This window comes from Acomys russatus, chromosome 32 (genome assembly GCF_903995435.1).
Source record: "Acomys russatus chromosome 32, mAcoRus1.1, whole genome shotgun sequence".
In the NCBI taxonomy this organism is placed as follows: Eukaryota; Metazoa; Chordata; class Mammalia; order Rodentia; family Muridae; genus Acomys; species Acomys russatus.
The window spans coordinates 48,260,430-48,282,671 of NC_067168.1; the positions used below are offsets into that span (position 1 = coordinate 48,260,430).

Below are 22,242 nucleotides of genomic sequence, written 5' to 3' on the forward strand. Positions count from 1 at the left end.
AAGTTTAGTTTAGAAGTTCACACCCGAGGATTGCTGCGATGTGCGCTCTTCTGGAGAGCAGCGTCCTGTGCCAAGTCTTTGCCTGTAATAGTGTTCTCTGCACTGTTCTGAAACCACCAATAATAAACACACTGGGTGTTGACATAACAGTGAAAACTAAAGTGGGCTGCTCCCTATTTTCCTCAGGGAAATAAATTTACATGTTTTAGTTAATTAAATTCGTAGCTATTTGAAATAGTGTCCCTGATCTGAGACCTAATACCATGTCCTGAAGTATCTGTTTCTTTTTTTTGTTTTTTGGGTTTTTTTTGTTTGTTTTGTTTGTTTGTTTGTTTGGCTTTTTGAGACAGGGTTTCTCTGTGTAGCCTTGACTGTCCTGGACTCGCTTTGTAGACCAGGCTGGCCTTGAACTCACAGAGATCCATCAGCCTCTGCCTCCCGAGTACACTTGCAAACACAGAGACACATGCACACACACACGTATGCACACACACACACACTCACACACACATCAAATTTAGCCCATGGTAGCACACATCTTTAATCCCAGCACACAAGCAGGCAGATTGTTGTGAATTCAAGGCCAGCCTGGTTACAAATGAGTCCAGGGCAGCCAAGGCTACCAGAGAAACCCTGTCCTGAAAAACAAAAATATAATAATAAATAATAATAATAATAATAATAAAATCATCATCATCACAACAACCACATGGTGTTGCTGAATTAGCTGTGGATTAGATAAAGCAGAACTCCAGCAGGAAGCTCTTGCTCTGTGACTGTTTTCTGCAGTGCAAATACAGTGTTGCTATGGCTGAGAAGGAGGAGAACAAAGAGCTGATAAGGAGACAGGAAGAGGACATTCTGGAGCTGAAAGGAAAGTCTCAGACTGAGAATCCTCTCAGAGGACATCGAGGTGGGTGCTGCTAACAAGGGCTTAGTTTTCCTTTGTTCCCTCCTCCCTCCCTCCTTCCCCCCTCCTCCCTCCCTCCCTCCCTCCCTCCTTCCCCCCTCCCTCCTTCCCTCCTTCCCCCCTCCCTCCTTCCTCCTTCCTTTCTCTCTTTGAGCCAGGATCTCACCATGTCGAACCAGGCTCACCGTGAACTCACAGAATTCCACTCCGCTTCCCAAGTGCTGGGCTAGGAACTTCCATTTTCTTTTGTGCCTTATTACTTGGCAGTATGTTTATTCCTGCAAGAGTGTTTTTAATGAATAAATAAAAGACTCTTTTTTTAAAAAGGAATAATTGATGATTAGGAGCTGGCAAGATGACTCAGAGGGGTGAAGGTACTTCCATGAGTCTGACCCACTGGCCTGATTTAATTCCCAGACCCCCACAGTCGAAGGAAGGAGAGGGCTATTTTACTGTTGAAAACTCAGCAGAAAACTGAGTTGTCTTCACAGAAACAAAGTATGATCTTAAGGAGAAAGTTTAGCAAGTGTTAGGATATCAGAGAGATTCCTAGTGAGGTAAAAGGAGACTTGAAAAGGGAGTACAGAATTATTGTAGACACAGACATTTGTGCAATTCCTATTTGAATTCCAATTTTTAAAACTCGATGAGAGCTGTGTGTGGAGGCACTTGGGAACCCAAAGCAGTTCTACACAGGAGCCTCCCAGTGAGACCTTGTCTTGAAAGGAAGGAAGCAAGGGAGTGGGGACAGGGACACGACACGGGACAGGACAAAGACAGACCCTAACAAGGTTTTATTTTTTAGGCACCACCATCCTGGCTTTGTTTGTTTTTGTTTGTTTTGTTTGAGATAATGTTTTTAAAAATAATTTATGTAATTTTTCACTTCTGTGGATTGGTGTGAGGTGTTAGATCCCCTTGGAACTGGAATTAGAGGCAGTTGTGAGCTGCCATGTGGGTGCTTGGAATTGAGACAGGTCCTTTGGAAGAGCAGACAGTGCTCTTAACCACTGCGCCATCTCTCCAGCCCCGCTGAGATAAATTCTTACTATGACTTGGGACTCATTGATTGGGCGAGGCTCTCCGCCTGTGAGCCCCAGGCATCCTCTGGTGTCTGCCTCACCAGTGATAACATTATAGGCCTGCCTTGTGCCCAGCCTTTTATGTGAATGTTAAGAACTGAACTCCAGTCTTCATGATTGCACTAGTTTCCTTTCTGTTGTGATAAAACACTGGTTGAAAACAGCTTGGAGAGGAAAGCATACAGTGTGTCTTACACTTCCAGATCACAATTCATGATCGAGGTTAGTCAGGGAGATCTTACAGCAGAAAGGTAGAGGAACACTACAAGACAGCTCACTCCCTGGCTGACTCACAGGCTCATGATTGCTATGCCTAGGGATGGTGCTGCCCACAGCAGTTCTCTTAGAGGCCAGAAGAGGGCTTTGTGTCTCCTCAAGCTGGTTCAAGGTAGTTATGGGATTCCCAGAGAGGATGCTGGGAACCGAACTTCAGGCCTATGCAACAACAGCACTTTATTAACAGTTAATCGTATCTCCAGCCCTCAGATCAATCTTTCTTTCTTTCTTTCTCTTTCTTTCTTTCTTTTCTTTCTTTCTCTTTCTTTCTTTTTCTTTTTTTCATGACAGGGTCCCTCCGTGTAGCCCTGGCTGTCCTGGAGTCACTTTGTAGACCAGGCTGGCCTCAAACTTACAGAGATCTGCCTGCCTCTGCCTCCCGAGTGCTAGGATTGCAGGTGTGCACCAGCGCACCTGGCTTCTCGGATCACGTTTTTAAAACCTGTATGCACATATGTGTCCATATGGGAAGGAAGGGCGAGCAGATGCTGCTCTAACCATGTAAGCAGGAATTTCATATGTAGCCATTAGGGACTCGTGGCCAGTGCCATTGTGAGCTGTTGCAGCCCCTCCACAGTCAGACTAAGGACATAGCTATGTAGATAAAGTGCTTGCTACATACGCATAAAGACCCATAGTTGGCCGCACTGTGGGGCACACGCCTTTCATCCCAGCACTCAGACAGAGGCAGGTGGATCTCTGTGAGTTTGAGGACAGCCTGGTCTTCAGAGCGAGTTCCAGGGTAGCCAGGATTATACAAAGAAACCCTGTCTCCAAAGCAAAAGAAGGCCATGTTTGCATCCTCAGCCCGAATCTGTACCTGTGTAGTTAGCACCAGAGGGCAGAGACAGCCTGACCCAGGCTGTGTAGCCAAAATGGTTTACTCCAGGTTCAGTGAAAGATCTTGTCTCACACAAAATAAAGTGGAGACTCATAAAGATGCCTGGCATGACTTCTGACAATTGTACATGCCATGTAGGCATATGTGCAAAATACACACTTATAAGCCCATACATCTCAGCTCTGTCTAGCCTTAATTAGGAGACTGAAGTTATACCTGGGCCTGTTCACCTACATGTCAGCTGGTTGGAGTGTCTTGGAATGGTTTGTCATATAAAGCCAAAGGGAAAAATTAAGATTTATATCCAAACTTTAAAAGTTTGTAGTCATAGTGGTGCAGTGGTGCATGCCTGTAGTCCTAGCACTCAGGAGGCAGAGGCAGGTGGATCTCTGAGTTCAAGGCCAGCCTGGTCTACAAAGCAAGTCCAGGACAGCCAAGGCTACACAGAGAAACCTTGTCTTTTTTAAAAATTAATTTATTTTTATTTAATTAATTTATTCAGATTACATCTCAATTGCCATCTCATCACTTGTATCCTCCCATTCCTCCCTCCCTCCTGCTTTCACCCTATTCCCTCCCCTAGGTCTATGACAGAGGGGGACCTCCTCCCCCACTATATGGTCATAGGCTATCAAATCTCATCTCGGTAGCCTTATTCTTTCTTTGAGTGCCACCAGGCCTCCCCACCAAGGGGAGATGGTCAAATGTGGGCTACCAGAGTTTGAGAAACCCTGTCTTTTAAAAAAAAAAAAAAAAAAAAAGTAATGATATGGTCATGATTTGTGAGCTGAATGGCATGGCTAAGAAATTCTTTGGGGCTTGGTTCCCTGACAGAGAGATATGCTTTGTGAAGATCTGGCCCATGCCACTGAGCAGCTGAACATGCTCACAGAGGCCTCAAAAAACCACGCTGGACTACTGCAGTCTGCCCAGGAAGAGCTGACTAAGAAGGCGGCCCTGATCCAGGAACTTGAGCTCCAGGTGAGCGGCACCGGCAAGGAGCCGTGGGGCAGGCTGTCCTGAGCGTCCTGCGTTGGCTGAGTTCTCTGCACAGAGATGGAGCAGGTGGATCCACCGGGGCTCTGGCACTCAGCCATGCACTGTGAGCTGGCCATGTGAGTCTCACTCAGCCACTTGGTCTTTGACACAAGACAGCAGTGTCTGTGTTAAGATTATTGCTGAAAACAGTAAAATGTTAAAACTAAACATTCTTCAAAGTAATACATTGTGTACACAAATAACGACATTTAAGAAACGTCTCGTTTTGCTGTTGTTTGAAATAGGGACTCGATATCTATCCCAGGCTGGCTTTGAGCTCGTGACTCCATTGCCTCCACCTCTCAGAGTGCTGACAATGCAAGCTCATGCTTGCACACCCGGAATAAAACAGCCTTTTTACCCTGACAAGTCACTGAGCACCTTGATGAGGTTCATGCTGAGAGGTTCTGCTGGCATGGTTTGAACACCTTGCTGTGTGACCCTGGCTTACTTGGTGCTCAGTTGGTAGCCCAGGCGGGCCTGATGCTCTACCTCAGGCTGTCTGCACGCTCAGGGTAATGCTCCTACCCCAGCCCCCTGGTTACAGGCCTGGGGCTCCTCACCTGCCACAATGCGCCAACACCGTGTGTGCACATTATCTACTGATGGAATCAAGTTGGTTAATATGTCCATGCTCTAGCATAAGCTTTTGTTTATGATAGTTTTAAAGCTACTGTCTTTCCCATTTTGGACTATACTTTATACGTTTTTTTGTCTGTTCTCAAAATATATTGCACTCGATCTCAGAAGTTTGCTTCCGTCCGAACATTGTTCTGTCAGAACACTTCTACCCTGACACCTCCCACCCAGGACTCTTCACCTCCCCGGTCTCTGGTAACCGCTGTCCTCCTTAGCACCTCTGAGTCAGGCCAGTTTGGATTTCACATAGAAGCTACATCGTTGCCTTTGGCACTTGGCTTCTGTCAGTTGCAAGGCATCTTGTAGGTTCATTCACTGGTTGCAGGGACAGAGTTTACCCTGTTTGGTTTATTTGTTTGTTTGTTTGGTTTTTCAGGACAGGGTCTCTCTGTGTAGCCTTGGCCGCCCTGGACTCACTCTGTAAACCAGGCTGTCCTCGAACTCACAGTGATCCACCTGCCTCTGCCCTGAGTGCTGGGATTAAAGGCGTGCACCACCACACCTGGCTATATCTCTTTACCTTAAGGATATAACTAATTTTGATTTGCTTTTCTCTCATGGTTGGCAGTGGGGAAGCTTATCTTTTCTAATTGGACTGTGTGTTCTGAATTATTTTCTAAACTATAACCTGTTATCTGTGCAATTTGCCCAGTTAAGCCAAAAGAAAGAGGAAGTGGAGCAGAAGAAGAGCGAATATAACCTCAAAATGAGGCAGCTGGGGCATGTGATGGACTCTGCTGCCGAGCGTCCGCAGGTACTGTCCCGAAGCACACCTCAGAGTGGTCAGCTTTTCAAACCAGGAAAGATGTCAGAGTCAGTGTTCTTCCTTTGTAATTTTAAAGGAAAAATTCTTCATTAGCAGCACCCCATCTGCTTTCTACATGGTGACTAGGATTTAAAATAATAAGCTAAAAGGCCTTTGTCACCACGCGCTGTGCGGGGCCTCGGCTTAGGCACGAACATGCACGTTTGCTCTGCTAGGTGTGGTGTCGTGTAGTCAAGCGTTTGGATGAGTGTGGTTTTCTTTCAGAGTCCCAAAACACCACCCCATTTTCAAAGTCATTTGGCAAAGCTCTTGGAAACACAAGAACAGGAGATAGAAGATGGAAGAGCCTCTCAGATGTCTCTGCAGCGCCTCGTCACAAAGCTAAATGAAGACAGAGAAGTCAGAAATGCTGAGATCCTCAGGATGAAGGTGCGTGCCTCTGTGTGTGTGTGTGTGTGTGTGTGTGTGTGTGTGTGAATTCTATTTTAAACGGCAGCAGCTTCCTCCTGACTCAGAAGGCCAGAGCTGTATTGTCGCTATAGAGGAGTCTTCCTCCTACCCTGGCCCCCTGGGTCTGTTGTCCCTGGAGCTCTCAGTTTCCTTCTTTCCTTTGTAAAGCTTTTCAGGACATACTTATTTTACCCAATTTTTAGCATTCTTTTTCTGCCTTGTGGGGTTTATGCAATGCTTATCGTACAGTTTCCTCAAGCCACATTGCCAGGAGCAGCGAAGAGGCCTGGCTCCTTGAACTTCATCTCGTAGCGCTGTCCACCTTCTGAGTCGTTGTCAGCTGGATAGCTACAGTGTGGCATCGCAACACATTTTACATGTGTGCATGTATGTGCTAGGTGCATGTGCACATGCATGTAGACGCCAGAGGTCAACATCACGTGCATTTCTTATCACTCTCCACCTTAATTTTTAGTGAGCATTTTTAGGGAAGGTCTCAGAGGGGGCACTGTACGTCAGCCATCTTCCCAGCCCCTCAGTGTGGTTTAGGCTTGACTTTTGTTCTTCTCTCTTCCCCGATTTTGTCCTTTCCCTTGCTTTTTGTGAGGTAGAGTATCTGTATACGATGCAGTGTGTGCTCACTGCATGAGTGGGGACACGCGTGTGTCAGAGATCGGCTGACGCAGAAACTCACAGGGATGCTCCTCCCCCATCACCGTGATAGAGGATACAGACTCGTGCTCCTGCACCAGGTTCAAATGCGTTCTGGGCTTTCAAGCTAGGTCCTCACACGCACGTGGGCAAGTGTTTTACCCACTGAGCCCTTCTCCACAGCTGCCTTTCACATTCTGAGCTAGGGCCTCTCTCCACAGCTGTACAGACAGCTTGGCTTTGGCCTGGTCCTCCTTTCCTCAGCCACCACCCCTGGCTATAACGTGTGCTTCGGTTGCCTGGCATCTGTCATTGTGTCTCATGGAGGGGCTCTGCTGAGTTATGTTATATTAGCAAACTGTCGAAGACACAGAGCGTGTTCGCGAGTCACAAGTGTTGTGTAATCTGGTAACAGTGCTGAAGAGGAATGTAAAAGCAATGCCTTTCTTTAGGGGAGGCTGACGTAGGCTCTCACTCCATCGCCCCTGGCTGTCCTGGAACTCCCTATGTCGTTCAGGCTGGCCTCAGCCTCACAGCTTGGCCTGCCTCTGCCTCCTGAGTGGTGGAGTCAAAGGTGTGCGCCACCACACCCACGTTCAGTCACAACCTTAGAAGCCAGATTACACCAATCTAATGCATCTCTGGAAGAAAGAAAGTTAAGACAAGTTATTTGTTGTATTCTCAGGATCAGCTGTGTGAAATGGAGAATCTGCGCCTGGAGTCTCAGCAATTAAGAGAGAAAAACTGGCTCCTGCAGAGCCAGCTGGATGATGTGCAAAGGCAGGACAGTGGGTGAGTCGGGCCAGCCGTCCTCCGCCTGGGCTTGTCCGCCTACGTGTCCCTGAGGGAACGAGGGTGAACAGGGCTCTGCAGACTTAGGATAGTCCCCTAACCTGGGAAGTGCTTGATTGGGTTTGAGTTGAGTGTCGTGAGGGTGTGAGCTTTCCACGCATTAGCGGATAAGACATCCACCACCTCCCAGCTCTGTGAGCCGAGCATTTGGATATGTTTAGATGCGAATACGGGAATCAAACCACTTCCGTTTTAAACGGTTTTTTTTTTTGTTTGTTTTGCTTTGTTTTTGTTGGTTGCTTGGTTTCCTTTCCTTTCTTTTTTGTATTTTGTTCTGTTTTATTTTTTTTGAGACAATGTCTTACTACGTAGCTCTGTCTGTCCTAGAATTTACTTTCTAGACCATGCTAGCCTTGAACTCACAGATCGCCAAGTGCCGGGACTAAATGCATGCCCAACTACACCTGGGTTGTTGTTTTTATGAGTCAGGGTTTCTCTTTGTAGCCTTGGCTGTCCTGGAACTCACTCTGTAGTCCAGGCTGGCCTCGAACTCATAGAGATCTGCCTGCCTCTGCCTCCCAAGTGCTGGGATTAAAGGCGTGTGCCACCACTGCCTGACCATTTTTGGTTTTTGAGTAGGTAAATAAGACTCAAGAAGTCCTGCAGAAAAAAAGGGCATTTTCTACCAATTGGCTCCACTACTCAGTACAGTTCAGGGAAAGCAACCTAGGCCAAAGCATCTTCAGCATTTGCTAAGTAAATCTAAGACCCTGGTCCCAATATCCAGGTGCTGGTGAGTGTATCTTTCACTAGCTAGTTAAATATACAGTGTAGAATTTTGATTCCACAAGAGGATTAACAACAGGAGAGACTGTTTATAAACCTGGTGTAATGATATGCCAAGTGTAGCCCTTCTCCAGGTGGATGGGCAGGAGATCAGTAGTTCAAGGTCATCTTCAGCCACATATCAAATTGAAGGCTAGCCTGGTCTACGTAAGACTGTCTCCAACAACAAAAACAAAAAACAAACAAAAAGAAGCAGAAAGAATTCTCTGAATGGGGCCCCTTACTGAATTTCACTCCCCAAATGGGTCCACACTTTTTCAAGAGAATTCTAAAAACTTGGCAGCTGTCAAGACGTCTTGAGAAGCTGTCTTGAGACTGTATAAAATATCTGAAATACCAGGGTTTGAGAGTGCTGCTGGCCACATTACTGTTTCTCTTCACGTCTTAGTGAGCACCATGGAGCTGACTAGGCTGGAGTCCATCAGCAGTTTTTGGCCTGTGGGCGGAAACCCCTCAGGGGCTGCAGATGTTTACATTATGGCTCACAAGAGTAGCACAGTTACGGTTATGAAGTAGCGATGAAAACAATTTCATGGTTGCGGTCACCACAGCGTGAGGAGCTGTGTTAGGGGGGTGCAGCATTAGGAAGGTGGAGAACTGCTGCTCTAGGCGATTCTGGCGGTCTGCAGTCCACAGTCTGTCCACTTGCTTTCCATGGGACCTGCGCCTTGCCAGTCTTAGGAAGAGCTACGTAACTTTGCCAAGTCATTTACCACACCACAGTTATTTCAGTTCTTTATAGGTGTGTGCAGACTGTAACGCAGCCTAGCTCACAGGCTGGTAATTAGTAACATTCTTTTTTTTTTTTTTTTTTTTTTTTTTTTTTTTTTAAGACAGGGTTTCTCTGTGTAGCCTTGGCTATTCTGGACTCACTTTGTAGACCAGGCTGGCCTCGAACTCACAGCGATCCACCTGCTTCTGCCTCCTGAGTGCTGGGATTAAAGGCGTGCACCACCATGCCCAGCCATAAGTAACATTATCAATGCCTAGTTGCTTTGATTTTTTTTGGTTTGGTGGTAGTGGTTGTTCTTTGTTTTCAGACGGTCTTACTGTATAGCCTTGGCTGGCCTAAAACTAGTTATGTAGACTAGGCTGCTCAAGCTCAGAGAGCTGCATGCCTCTCCCTCCTGAGTGCTGGATTCAAAGATGTAAGCCACCAAGCTGGCTTGCCTCCTTTTAATCACCATGCTGAACATGGCCACCAGGCTCTGAAATACTCAATGTCTGGGTCTTATTCTGTGTGTACAGACGTTTTGGTCCATATGTGTGTCTGTGACAGTTGTGCGCCTGATGTCTGGGCTTGGGTTCCTGAGCTCCAAGTGAGCTGCCATGTAGATACTGGGAATCAAGCCCCGTCCTCTGGGGACCGGCACGTGTTTGGAGCTGCTGTGCCGGCTCTCCAGTGCCACTGTCTGCATCTTTTGTTTGTTTTTGTTTTTTTGAGATAGGTTTTCTCTGTGTTGCTCTGGAAGTCTTGGAACTGGCTCTGTAGACCAGGCTGGCCTCAAACTCACAGAGATCCACCTGCCTCTGCCTCCTGAGTGCTGGGATTAAAAGCATGCACCACCGCCTCCCGGCACTGTCTGGATTTTTTAAAAAAGATTTTCTTTATTCATTTATTATTTATACAATATTCTTGCCCCCCCCCCCATGTGTGCCTACATGCCAGAAGAAGACACCATAGCTGGTTGTGAGCCACCATGTGGTTGCTGGGAATTGAACTCAGGACCTTTGGAAAACACAGGCAGTGCTCTAACCTCTGAGCCATCACAAAAAAAAAACAACATTTTTTTTTCCCTAACCTTGGCTCATCGCGCAGACAGCCACACCTTTCCTTGGCCTTGGGTGACCTTGACTGTGAGGCTCATTACCAGTTTTGAGTAGGCCACAGGTTGTGGAAGAAGGAAAGACGCCATCCATGCTGTGTTTTACTTAACTGTCTGCTGCTCGCGTCAGAGATTCCCAGCAGAGCGCACATCACTCAGGCCGGCTCTCCAGCGAAAGTCTTGCTGGCCCACTGAGGTTTACTTTCCTAACCCAGGCAAACTAACCGAGACGGTCATGCCATCCAGACACGGCCCCTTGATTTGTTGAAGGAGCATTTATTTTCTGTGAAGAGCTCCATAGTGTATGTTTGGGAAATCCCTGCTGTTTGTATCTGTGTGAAGCCAGAGTGGCCATCAGAGACAGTTAGTCACCTGGAGAACACACAGGGACGAGTCAGGCTCCAGCAGGCCAGGCTCCCTCCTCCAGTGCTGACAGGCCGCCTCCTGCCACCCACAGCTGAGTTCCTGTAGCCACGCTTAGCTCGGTTCTGCACTGACTTTCACCTTGCTCTGACAGTGGTAAGAGTCAGTCCTGAGCGCTGGGAGGACCCACTTCATCCCATGTGTGGGTCATCAGCAGAGCTCGCTCTACTGTAGCTGTATCTAACCAGTGTTAACTCTTGACCACCCGTGACAGTGTTTCCCTTCCCTAATCTGTTCAGCAGTCAGAGTCATCCGGACAGCCAACAGCTGAGGAGTGAGCTGGAAGAGGAGACTGCCAAAGAAAGACTTGCTAAAGTATGGCTGCTTTTACACAGATGTCTTCTCTGAGAATTGCTTTATAATTAACATTTATAGCTATTTATTTTAGAAACCATTTTGCTATTGAAATTCTTGTCTTTTCAATATGACCGCTGGTTAGCATGGTATTTACCCCTCAGTACTAATATATAAGTGAGAAGTAAAAGTGTGTGTCTGTCAGCCAGGCGTGCTGCTGCACACCTGTCACCGCAGTGGCAGGAGACTGGCGGGCACAGAACAGTTGCCATAGGTCTGTGGCCCTCGCCGTGGATGGAAACCATGAGGAAGAATGCGTCTCTTTGTGCTTCTGTAGGAAGTGCTAGGCTTCTACATGGAGTCAGCACCACGCAAGCAGTGCCTGTGAGCCAGCGGCCTTTGTGTAAACAAGTGGGATTGTCCAGTGGACACTGAGTTGATATTATCAGCACAGGGAATAAGGACTTGTTCGTTTCACCTTTCCTCCTTTTTATTATAGAATAAACTTATTGAAGAAATGCTGACACTGAAAACAGAGTAAGTATGCTATCTTGCAGTTAAAATCCTTTAAAATCCTTGTAAACTCTATTATGGGGGAGCCGCATGCATGCCACGCTCAGAGGGGGGCGGAGTACATGCATGCCACGCTCAGAGGGGAGAGGAGTGCGTGTATGCCACGCTCAGTGTTGGGGGAGAGTGCGTCTAAGGAACTCTATTATGGGGAGTACATGCCTGCTGTGCCCAGCGTGCGGGGTCTGGCGACAAGGCAGGGCTTGGCTCTCTTTGCAGACTTGGGTCCTCAGACTTGTGCACAAAGGTTTTACCTGCTGAGCCAGCTCGCCAGGACTGGTTCTTTCTTTTTTAATTTCATGTGTGTGTGTGTTTGCTTTGTCTGTGTGTATGTTTGTTCACCACATGTGTGCCTGGCACCTGCAGAGGCCAGAAGAGGGTGTCAGATGCCCTGGAACTACAGGTACGGAGTTATGCACTGTCCTGTGGGTTTAAGTCTCCTCCACAGGGAAAACTGCATCATAAGGTGATTTCTTTCTGGGATATATGTGAATATAATTACTGTTTATCAAAATCTTTTTTTTAATTTAAAATTTTTTATTTATGTGCTTGTGTCTGTATATGGGTATGTGTAGCGAGAAGGAATTCAGTTTTTTTAAAAACAGAAATATTATAAGAATATGTTTTCGTTTTAATCCAGGTGTGGGATGGAGCTGCTTCGAAGCAGGTGACTGTGCTTTGCCTCGTGCTCTGGCAGGGTGTGTGATTTTGCTAGTTATAGATAGTTTCTGTGCTTCTGTGACATTTGGAATTCTGGTACATAAATGTTATGGTATATAATATTTCAGGGAGGGGGGTTATATAAATGTTTATGGCCCTGAAAAGGGGGTGGGTTGTTGGCTGGGTTGCTGGCTGGTTGCTGTTGGTTGTGGCTTGTTAAGTAGTCATGCACAAAGAAGAGAATTAGATTTCCTGATGGTGAAGATCAACTTGACGTGCCCCAAGGAGCTCTGCACCCCTGACCAGTAATAAGCCGTCTAACGATGCCGTCACCCCTCTCTGAGCCCTGACTTTACTCAGGAGTCTCGTTCCTTCCCTCTCTCCTTTTCTTTCTCTCGATTCTGCTGTTGGGGGGAGAAGGGAAGAAGAAAACGGGTGGAAAGAAAGAAGAACCCATAAAGTAGCACATGCCAGTTACAGGTGTGCACATGGCATGCTAGTCACAGGGCAGGTTATGCACAATCCAGTTACAGGTATGCATATGCCAGTTATAGGGTATGTACATGCCAGTTGCAGGTATGCACATGCCAGTTGCAGGTATGCACATGCCAGTTGCAGGTATGCATATGCATTCTAGTCACAGGCAGGTATGACCTGCCCTTTATGGTGCCTCACACTGACTGCTGAGCCATTTCTCCAGTACCAAAATTATTTTTCTTGATTCCACTTGCTCAATGGAGTTTTCATGTAAAGCACTTTTAACAAAAGAGACACACAAAGTAACACATGGACAATCTTGAGTCCCTCATGTTGCTGTGAGCCTTTCTCCTCAGGGCTGCTGTTCTAGTGGTGACTGAAGCCCTTGTGACGTGGTGGTCCTCTGAACATGGCAGAGCTCACATTGCACTGGGCAAACACAACACACTTTTTTAAAAACTTTATTAACATACAGTGTTTTGCCTGCATGTAACCTGCACACCAGAAGAGGGCACCAGATCTCATTACAGATGTTGTGAGCCACCATGTGGTTGCTGGGAATTGAACTCAGGACCTCTGGAAGAGCAGCCAGTGCTCTGAGCCATCTCTCCAGCCTACAACATACTTTGTTAAATGCCACAGGGAAGTAGATATGAAACTGCAGTAGCACAGGCAGGAACTATGTACCCATGTGATGGGGCTTGGCACTGTGACGTTCCCCACTGTTCTGCTTTTGCACTTCTGGCTCCATTGTGCCTGCTTGCAGTTCTAACAGCGTCTTCGTAGGATGGTGGTGGCCTGCTACTTTTAATTTTTTTTCCAAGGCCTTATTTTGGAGCCCTGGAGCCCTGGCTGGTTAGAGTTCATTATGTAGAACAGACGTCCTCGGGGCTCAGAAAACTAGTGTCTGGCAAGGAGCACATTGAGCTCACCGTGCTCACGTGCTCACGCTCAGCTCAGGCATCAGATGCTGCTGGGAAGTAGATGAGCTAATGCTCTTTTTTTCCCCCACATAAAGTTAAGTTTCATAAACAAAAAAACTAAGTTGTCTTTATTTCTTTCTCATTGCTTTGATCTAATACTGACAAAAGAAAGAAGAAAAGGTTTTATTTTGATTTACAGTCCCATCGTGGTGGGGAATGGCATGGTTCAAGAGTGGGAAGCTAGGTATCATACTGCGTTTTGTAGTCAGGAACTGGGGAGAAGACAGGAAATATGGCTGGGCAATAAAAATCCATGGTGCACACCTTTAATCCCAGCACTCAGAAGGCAGAAAGAACTCTTTGAGTTCAAGGCTGGCCCAGTCTACATAGCCAGAGCTACATCAAGATGCCCCGTGTTAAACAAAACAAGAAAACCTCAAGGCATAGACCCAGAGTGGCAAACCTCCTCCAGAAAGTCCTCCATTTCTCTAAACATTCCACAACCTTCCAGATGGCTGCCAGTTAGCTGGGAGCCAAGAGGTAGAGCACTTCCCTGCACCCTCTGGGTGGGAAGCACCTCACCTAGACTGAGCGGCTGTGCGGTTAGATCTGACTGTGGCCTCCATTGGGCAGTCAGTGTTACTCCACAGGCCTGGTAACAGTGTTCCCAGTGAAACATCTACAGAGAGTGGGTGAAGTCCTCTGCCTTAACTGAGTGATATTAAAGGACAAACAAACTCAAGTGCACACCTGAGAAGCAGACTGGTGTTTTTTGTCCAGGATGGAAATCGTGGCCTAACAAAGCAATCCCAGCTGATGCTCAGCTCGCTTGCTCTCTACCAGGATTCGCATGGCGATCAGCCTGGGCATGTCAGGAGGATGTGCTACCACCAGGTCCACCCGGTTCTAGCTCATCTTCTGTTGCCCGTCTCTGCAGGAGCCTGAAGATGAGTGATGCTTCCGAATCAAAACTCTGAACTTAGGAGAAAAAGCCTAGTTTAAGTCCTGTTTTCTATTTCTTTGAAATAACCATTAAGCAATCCTCTTCTTCCAGGCTAGAGGAAGTTCTGCGTGCACTTCACAGCAAGGAGAGGTCTGCCTAGGATGATAAGTGAGGAAGTTTGAGCGGACCAGAGCTCTGGAGGTCTAGAGCATTTCAGGAAAAAGGAGCAGCTGCGTCAAACATGGAGGAGATGCATGAAGAAAGAGAGAAAAACGTCAGGTGTGTGAGCTACCATGCCGTGTACAGCACTTGACATCCAGGTGTGTGAGCTACCATGCCGTGTACAGCACTTGACATCCAGGTGTGTGAGCTACCATGCTATGTACGACACTTGAGTAGACGGAGTTAGCAAAGGACCACACCTCTGGCTCAGTCTCTCCAGTGTGCAGAGAGGATGCCCACAAAGGCTGCTCACCTCAGCCGGTGCTCCTGGAAGGGGATAAATAATGTGAGCTTCCTCCTTGGGTTGACAGGAGATGGAAATGTTGAGAAAGCAACTGGAGTACCTGCTGAGGAAAATGGAAAACTGGTAGGTCATCAAAACCTGCACCAGAAGATTCAGTACGTGGTGCGCCTGAAGAAGGAAAACGTGAGGCTTGCCGAGGTAACGGAGACTGTTCTAAATAAATGGGGTTGTAAAGTGATTATTTTAGTAAAATAAATTGGTCCTTGCTTCTTCAGTTTTTTGAGGCAGGGTCACTCTCTGAAATCCAGCCTGAAACAGCTCATTGGAGTCCTCCTGTCTGGGCCTTCCCAGGGCTGGGATCATATTCTCATAGTGTCAGATTTTTTATCCAGTGTTTACAAATTAAACAGTGTAACTTTAATTTGAGTTTGTACTTAATGAATTAAGCCAAGAAAATAGCTTCCCCTATAGCAATTAGAAACTTAATTTCCTTTTTGTTACATTCCAGGAGACAGAAAAGTGCGAGCTGAAAATGTATTTTGAAAGAAAAGAAAAAGAACGAACCCTAAAGACCCCAGCCTGATTGGGTGATGTTTTTGTGCACTGTGTAAGGTTGTCTGTGTATTGTTCTAGTGCTGATTTCCAAACCAGCAGAGGGCTGAGTACAGGCTGGAACTTCGGATTGTTTATCCTTTGGCTGCGTCATATTTTGTAAACACTCCCTCCAACACCTTCTGATTGGTTTACTAAAGAGCTAAATGGCCCATGAGGCAGGAGGCTTCAGGGCTGAGATAGGAACTATGGAGAAGAATCAGGGCTGATGAGGGGACTGAGAGAGGAGAGGTACCAAGCCCCAGGCAGAATGGAGATTAGGAGAAATGGTTAAATTAGCATTAAGAGCTTGCTGGGAACAAGCTAAAGCTAAGGCCAGGCTTATCTAAGTAATAAAAAGTCTCTGTCATATTTGGGAACTGCTGTGTACACACACACACACACACACACACACACACACACACACACACACACACACACACACCTCTGTCATATTTGGGAACTGCTGGGTACACACACACACATACACACCTCTGTCATATTTGGGAACTGCTGCGCGCGCGCACACACACACACACACACACCTATTTTACCAGCCAGCTCCTTACACATGATTTTGTTTAGGCTGATTCATTAACAGTGAGATTGTATTCGTCCATGAAGTGGTGCTAAACTAAAAGACCTTAGTTATGAATCATGGTGCGCAGTAATCCTAAGTATTTGGTGGACAGTCTGCAGGCAACCCCAGCAGACTGTTAAGTGGAAACTGCATTGCAGGGCACTTGTAAACTCTGGAAGACCCTTAAAATAAAAGCCTGTGGCTGAAGTCCTTTCCTCCTCAGATTCACCTTTGATAAACTAGATGTGAATTCAATGGCTGATTTTGTAGCAAACTTGTTATATAGGTTTGTCTGTCTGTTTGTTTATAACTATTGTCATGTCACAAGCAGTTTCTACGTGTCCAATTTTTCAAATAAAATCTTTTAAAAGCCAATTTAACAATGATGTGGGGGAAGTGTGAAGAGAAGGCAATCTTGCCTTAGCCTTGGGTGCCGCCACACGGAGACGTCGTCTCTACAAACTGATAAACATCTGAGATAGACTCGGAGGAGGAAGTGTCAGCCCAAGACGAAAGACAGGGGCCCACGACTCTGACTCTGGCTGGGGTGGCGTATTGCAAACCAACCATCGATGGGAGGAGGGAGCCAGAGAGAGGACGGTGTGGAGAGGTGGAGGATTCGTGACTGCGGCGGCTGCTTCTGTCGGATAGATGGTCTGCACCAGTCCTGAGAATTAGGCCAGGGGAACTGCCCCGCGGACCTGATACCCAGAAGGTGTCATTCGTGTTCTTCTTGATCTGCTTTCCCTCCTATTGAGGGTAGTCGGGTTGTAAGGGAGGTACATGCCTTTAATACATTCCTCATGAAGTAGATCATTAAGGAGTCGGAGCCAACAGCGTGCACGTGCACCACATGTGTGGTAGTACCCTTGGGGGTCAGAAGAGGCATCAGATCTCCTACAGCTAGAGTTAATGATGGCTGTGAGCCTCCACGTGGCGCTGGGAACCAACCCAGACCCTCTGCAAGAACAAGCACTCTTATTTTTGACTAACTCCAGCCCCGGTTTTGAGGGGTTTTTCAGCAGCATCATTGGGTGTCATGTAATTCAGGCTTGCCTTGAGCTCACTATGAAGGCAAAGATGCCCTCGAGTTCTCATCGTTCTGCCTCTACCTAGGACTGTACGTGGACACCCTCACACCCGGTGAGTCCTCCACAGTCCCAGGACTGCAGGTGGACACCGTCACACCCGGTGAGTCCTCCACAGTCCCAGGACTGCAGGTGGACACCGTCACACCCGGTGAGTCCTCCACAGTCCCAGGACTGTACGTGGACACCGTCACATCCGGTTAGTCCTCCACAGTCCCAGGACTGCAGGTGGACACCGTCACACCCGGTTAGTCAGGTTTTGACATGGGAACTCATAACCTGAGTTAGCCCTCTAGCTTGGCCTTGGCTCGGTTTGAGTCACTAGTTTTGGAAGCCACATAGCCAGACAACACACTGTGCAGTAGTTCCCGCTACTCCTCTACAGCTCACACATAACAGGTATGAACATTTGTGTACCTTACTCTGCCGAATCATGAAGACCATTTCTGCCAACAGCACTGTACTGCTCTGGGACAGAATCTCTGACAGAAGTAACTTAGGCTTGCTTTAGCTTTGCCTATCTGTTACAATCTCTCTTCACTACCAAAGTGAAAAGTACAATTAGTACTCTGCATCTCAGTCTCCTGACCTGCAAAATGGAATGGTTTATACCCCGTAGGAGATCTATGCTTTTTATTTAAAATTTACTTTTATGTATTGTGTGTATCGGTGTTCAGGTATAAGTACATTAGTGCAAGTGCATGTGGAGGCCAGAAAAGAATACTAGCTCTCGGGCTGGGCGTGGCGGCGCACGCCTTTAATCCCAGCACTCAGGAGGCAGAAGCAGGCGGATCGCTGTGAGTTTGAGGCCAGCCTGGTCTACAAAGTGAGTCCAGGACAGCCAGGGCTACACAGAGAAACCCTGTCTTAAAAACAACAACTACAGCAACAACTACTACTAATAATAATAATAACAGCAACAGAAGATCTGGAGCCATGAGGTTGGGGGGGAGCTGTGAGAAGGTTGTGAGCTGCCCAAATTGGCAGCTACGAACCAAACTCCGATCCTCTGAAAGAGCAGTTAGTGACCTTAACTGCTAAGCAATCAGTCCAGCCTCAGTCATCCATCCATTTATTTCAGCCACAAAACCACCCGCATGAGCAGCAAGGTGGCATGTAAGAATGTCCATGAAAAATTCTTGACTAGAGAAGTGTTTCATCAAAGTCCCATACATAAAAAGTATTTGTATTTTATATATTTACAAAACAAGCCTCACTATGTAGCCCTGGCAGCTCTAGAACTCAGAGATCCCCTTGCCTCTGCCTCGCAGTGCACCCACCACTGCACCTGGCCCATTTTATACACCGGAAGCACTTTGCTTTTTAAGGAAATGTACCTCCACACACACTGCCACGGACTGAACTCAGGATTTCCCGTGTGTTATTAGGAAGCCCGACGCTGTGTCTCCGGTCCTCCTTTAAAACGTCTTTTTAAGATGGTCTTAAAAGGCCCTTGGCTAGCCTAGTACTCGCAGGGTTACTGGCCTCAGCCTCAGGAGTGCGGGGTCACAGGTGTGTGCCACCCGGCCTAGCTGCCCAGCGCTTTTCCGTGAGACACAGTCTCCATTAACTGGCGATCTTCCTGCCTCAGCGTCCTGAGGACCTGGAATTGCGCTGGATGACTCCTTTTAGGTTTTTTTTTTTTTTTTTTTTTTTTTTTTTTTTTAATTCACGTGTACTTAGACATGATTGTGGTTCTGATGGTCCCAGCAGAATGATTAACAAACGAGCTGGTTTTGTTTTGTTTTCTTTTCTTAGCACTTTTCCCAAGCACTGTTCTGTCTCAAGCAGCCGGTCTCCGGATCCATCGTCTCTTTTATCCTCCAGGAGGGAGCAAGTTAGGCAGCTAGAGCCCCTGTCAAGGGCAGACCGGCTTCCAGATGTGCAGAGCGGAGCGACAGACCAACCTGCCTTCTCAGGGTCACTCCCGCCGCACTTCCGCTGTGAGGCGAACTCCCGCCTCCTTAGGTTACGTCAGCAGCAGATTCGCCACGCGCTGGGGGGGTCACTCGGCAGCAGATTCGCCAACGCTCGCACGGCCTTCTCCGGCTCCGCCCCGACCGACTCATGGCGCGGCGCGGCGCGCGTGGCGGGCGGGCGCGGCGGGCCTCATGGCGTCGGCGGCCGCCTATCCCGACTCTCCGCGGGAGCTCCCCGCTCGCCTGCAGGCCGGCGCCATGCGACGCCGCTTCTGGGGCGTGCTCGACTGTCTGTGCGCCGGCGTGTTCGGGGCGCTGGCCGCCGCCGCCGCCAAGCTGGCCTTCGCAGCCAGGTGCGGAGGGCGGGGACGGGGAGGGCGGCACTGCCCCTGTGCCCCAGCCTAAGGTGAGGTGACGCAGCCGGCTGGCCTGGCAGGAGCTCTGATGGTGGCCACCCTGTCGTCTGACCATAGCTCAGAGTCCGACCCTGACCTGTAAGCGGGACGGCTCGATGGTATAGAGTCCCTTAGAGCCAAGCTCGAAGAAGCTCGCGTCCCTTCCGGTGTTCGTCTGTGCAGAGGTGGTCCAGAGTGAACTGAAGCAGTCTAGGCCAGGGAAAGTGGTTCTTAGTCTTTTCCGGGCCTGATAAAACTTCCATTACCCACTGTGTCAGCGGGCTGCCCTTGGCCCTTACGGTGTCTTTTTTTTTTTAATAAAGTCATCCCTCAGCAAAACACTACTCAGCTACAAGAACTTTGAGGTCTACCTGGAAGAAAACCCTACCCCCGCCCGCTGGCAGGTCGTGCCCGTGCTGGCTGTAGCAACAGTGGCAATTTCTCCTGCAGGTGAATATTGGCTTATGTGTCTTAGGCGTCATTGCCATGGCGAGCACCAATTCTCTGATGTGGACCTTCTTCAGCCGGGGGCTCAGTTTCTCTATGTCTTCAGCCATTGCGTCTGTTACGGTGACTTTTTCAAACATACTCAGCTCGGTGAGTAGTAGCCTGGTGACCTTGTTCTTAGGGTTCTGGGTGAGTGGCACTGGGGAACCTCCTGCTTTTCCCAGGCTCTAGAAAGGACAGGAAGCAGCGCCGGTTGGTTTGGCTGGCTGCAGTCAAGGGGCAGCTAAACATGGAAAACTCAGGAATGATGCCTGAGTATCACACTGGGCTAACACCAACGTTGCATCTGAAGTCCCTTGGCGTGGCTCATAGGCCTGGGAACCCTAACATTAGCTATGGGACTTAGGGGTGAAGTGAACCCAGTCAGCCCTGAAAGAGGAGGGAGATGGCCTAGCTTGGGTTTACGGCGACTGGGTACTAGCTGTGTACTGGCCCTACCTGTTGGCCTCTGTTGGGCCTTGGTGCTGCTCACTTGGGGGGGGGGGGGGCTGACTTCCACGCAGGGGGCAGAGGTACATGGATTGATCTGACAAAGCTGATAGCTGAACGTGAAGCACCAGGCTCTGGTTTCTGGCCCCCTCAGAAAGAAGTGAGCCTCCAAGGAATGGTGGAACCTACCAGGGTAGGCAAATTCCTTACAGCTATCTCTCCCACAGGCCATCTTAGGCTACGTGCTGTACGGAGAGTGCCAAGAGGTCTTGTGGTGGGGAGGAGTGTTCCTCATCCTTTGTGGGCTCACCCTGATCCACAGGACGTTTCCTCCCACCTGGAAGGCAAGCAAGCAGCAGTGACACCAGTTGGTTGGATAGACCGACTGTAAAGATGACCGTGATGCCCAGCTGTGGGTTGGCAAGTAGGATTGCTTCTGGGGCGGCCTGGGAGTGCAGCCTTTGACTGTCAGCTACAGGGAGATGCCCAGACCAGCCGCTGGCCTCTGACCACCTCACAGCCCGGAAGGTTAAAGCATTAGCTCTTGTAAGAGGAAGATGACCATCACAGCATCCCAAGTCCTTCGGCGCTGGTATAGTGCTTTGATCCTTGTGTGCCAGAGCTACCTCAGTGAGCCCTGGAAGACTCCATGACCCGAGGGCTGCTCAGCAACACGGCAAGTACTGGAAAACACAAGTTGTAAGTGTAGTCCTGCTACCTGACCAGGCCTTTCATGTATCCCAGAATCATTAGCTGCCAGGGCTTCCTAAAAAAAAAAACAAAACAACAACAACAACAAAACATGTAATGTGTCAGGTAGTCTGTCCTGCCTATGAATCCACAGCAAAAGAAGAAAACTTGGGCTAATAAATACTTACTACCATCTATGGAATCTTAATTCTTTCCACCATGGGGGTAAGAGTATACATCCGGTATCTGAGGTCTCACAGTGAGTGCTCACAGATTGTGTGCCCCTGCCCCTATCATCACCTCTGCCCTGTGGTTCCTTCCTAAGACAGGACCCAGCAAATAGAGATTTTTTTCCTCCCTTACTCATCTGTGTAGGTGACCAGTGCTTCTGTTGTTGAGACCTGGCCTCCCCTGGCCACTCCAACAGGAGCATCTCTGTTGCCATCTCTCGGTTCCCACATACCAGAGTCCCCAGCAGACCACTAGTATAGAAAGGTTTGCAAGTCCACAAGCTCCAGTTCTGGTGTATGCTTACTTTCTCTGCCTTGGACTCCCTTCACTTTGCCCCGCCCCTGGCAACAATCCCTGCTCTTAGTTCCAAACTCCATTAAACTCCCATGGGAGCCAAGGCAAAATTGTGATTCACAGAGAGCTAGGTGCTTAGCACACCCTCCTCCTGACTAGCCCATGAGGAAGATGCTCTGTAGTGCACATTTTGGCTTCGTAAAAATCCCAGTTAGGTGATGTGAATATCTTTATTTAATCCCAGGTGTGGGAAATGCAGTTGCTTCAGATTGTCCACAACAACTAACTGTGATGTGTCACCTGCTCTAGGAGGGGTGAGATTTTTGCCAGCTGCAGATAGTTTATACCTGGAATTCTGGGGACTTAAGAGGGTATAAATGTGAGAACCCCCAAGAGGGCTTGGGACGGCAGAGCTAGAAACCAGCTGACAGGGATTAAAGAGCAGGTGGGACTTTGAGTTGAGGGTTTAAGACAGCGTGTAGAAGTAGAAGGGGCTTTGGCGCTTTCAGCTCTCGGGCTTTACTACTGGAATTTTAGTTTTAGCTCTTCAGATTTTAGCTCGTTGGCTCTTAGCTCTCCAGCTCTTGAGCCCCTCAGCTCCTTGTCCTTTGGCTTTTGGGCTTTGAGCTAGGAAGCCTTTGCCTT

General features: G+C 48.2%; 2 protein-coding genes across 2 annotated transcripts in view; both read left to right on the forward strand.

Annotated features, from left to right (window-relative positions):
- LOC127184165 (kinesin-like protein KIF15) overlaps positions 1 to 17,336 on the forward strand; it is a 67,434-nt gene extending 50,098 nt beyond the window's left edge. Inside the window, 7 exon segments of the mRNA XM_051140409.1 lie at positions 790 to 870; positions 872 to 913; positions 3,944 to 4,090; positions 5,439 to 5,540; positions 5,817 to 5,981; positions 7,339 to 7,441; positions 17,161 to 17,336. Coding sequence (XP_050996366.1) covers positions 790 to 870; positions 872 to 913; positions 3,944 to 4,090; positions 5,439 to 5,540; positions 5,817 to 5,981; positions 7,339 to 7,441; positions 17,161 to 17,336 — 816 coding nt within the window.
- A 732-nt stretch (positions 17,337 to 18,068) lies between these two features.
- On the forward strand, positions 18,069 to 20,946 carry LOC127184166 (uncharacterized). The gene is made up of 5 exons (XM_051140411.1): positions 18,069 to 18,073; positions 18,960 to 19,404; positions 19,572 to 19,631; positions 19,897 to 20,043; positions 20,610 to 20,946. The coding sequence occupies exons 1-5, from the start codon at positions 18,069 to 18,071 to the stop codon at positions 20,742 to 20,744; spliced, it is 792 nt and encodes a 263-aa protein (XP_050996368.1). The 3' UTR covers positions 20,745 to 20,946.
- The last annotated feature ends 1,296 nt before the right edge of the window (positions 20,947 to 22,242 follow it).

What these genes read in the sequence shown, in the direction of transcription:
- LOC127184166 (XM_051140411.1), top strand. An exon ending in AAGCTGGCCTTCGCAGCCAG is followed by an intron (nt 19,405 to 19,571) that starts GTGCGGAGGGCG and finishes TCGATGGTATAG; the next exon opens with AGTCCCTTAGAGCCAAGCTC. An exon ending in CGGTGTTCGTCTGTGCAGAG is followed by an intron (nt 19,632 to 19,896) that starts GTGGTCCAGAGT and finishes TTTCTCCTGCAG; the next exon opens with GTGAATATTGGCTTATGTGT.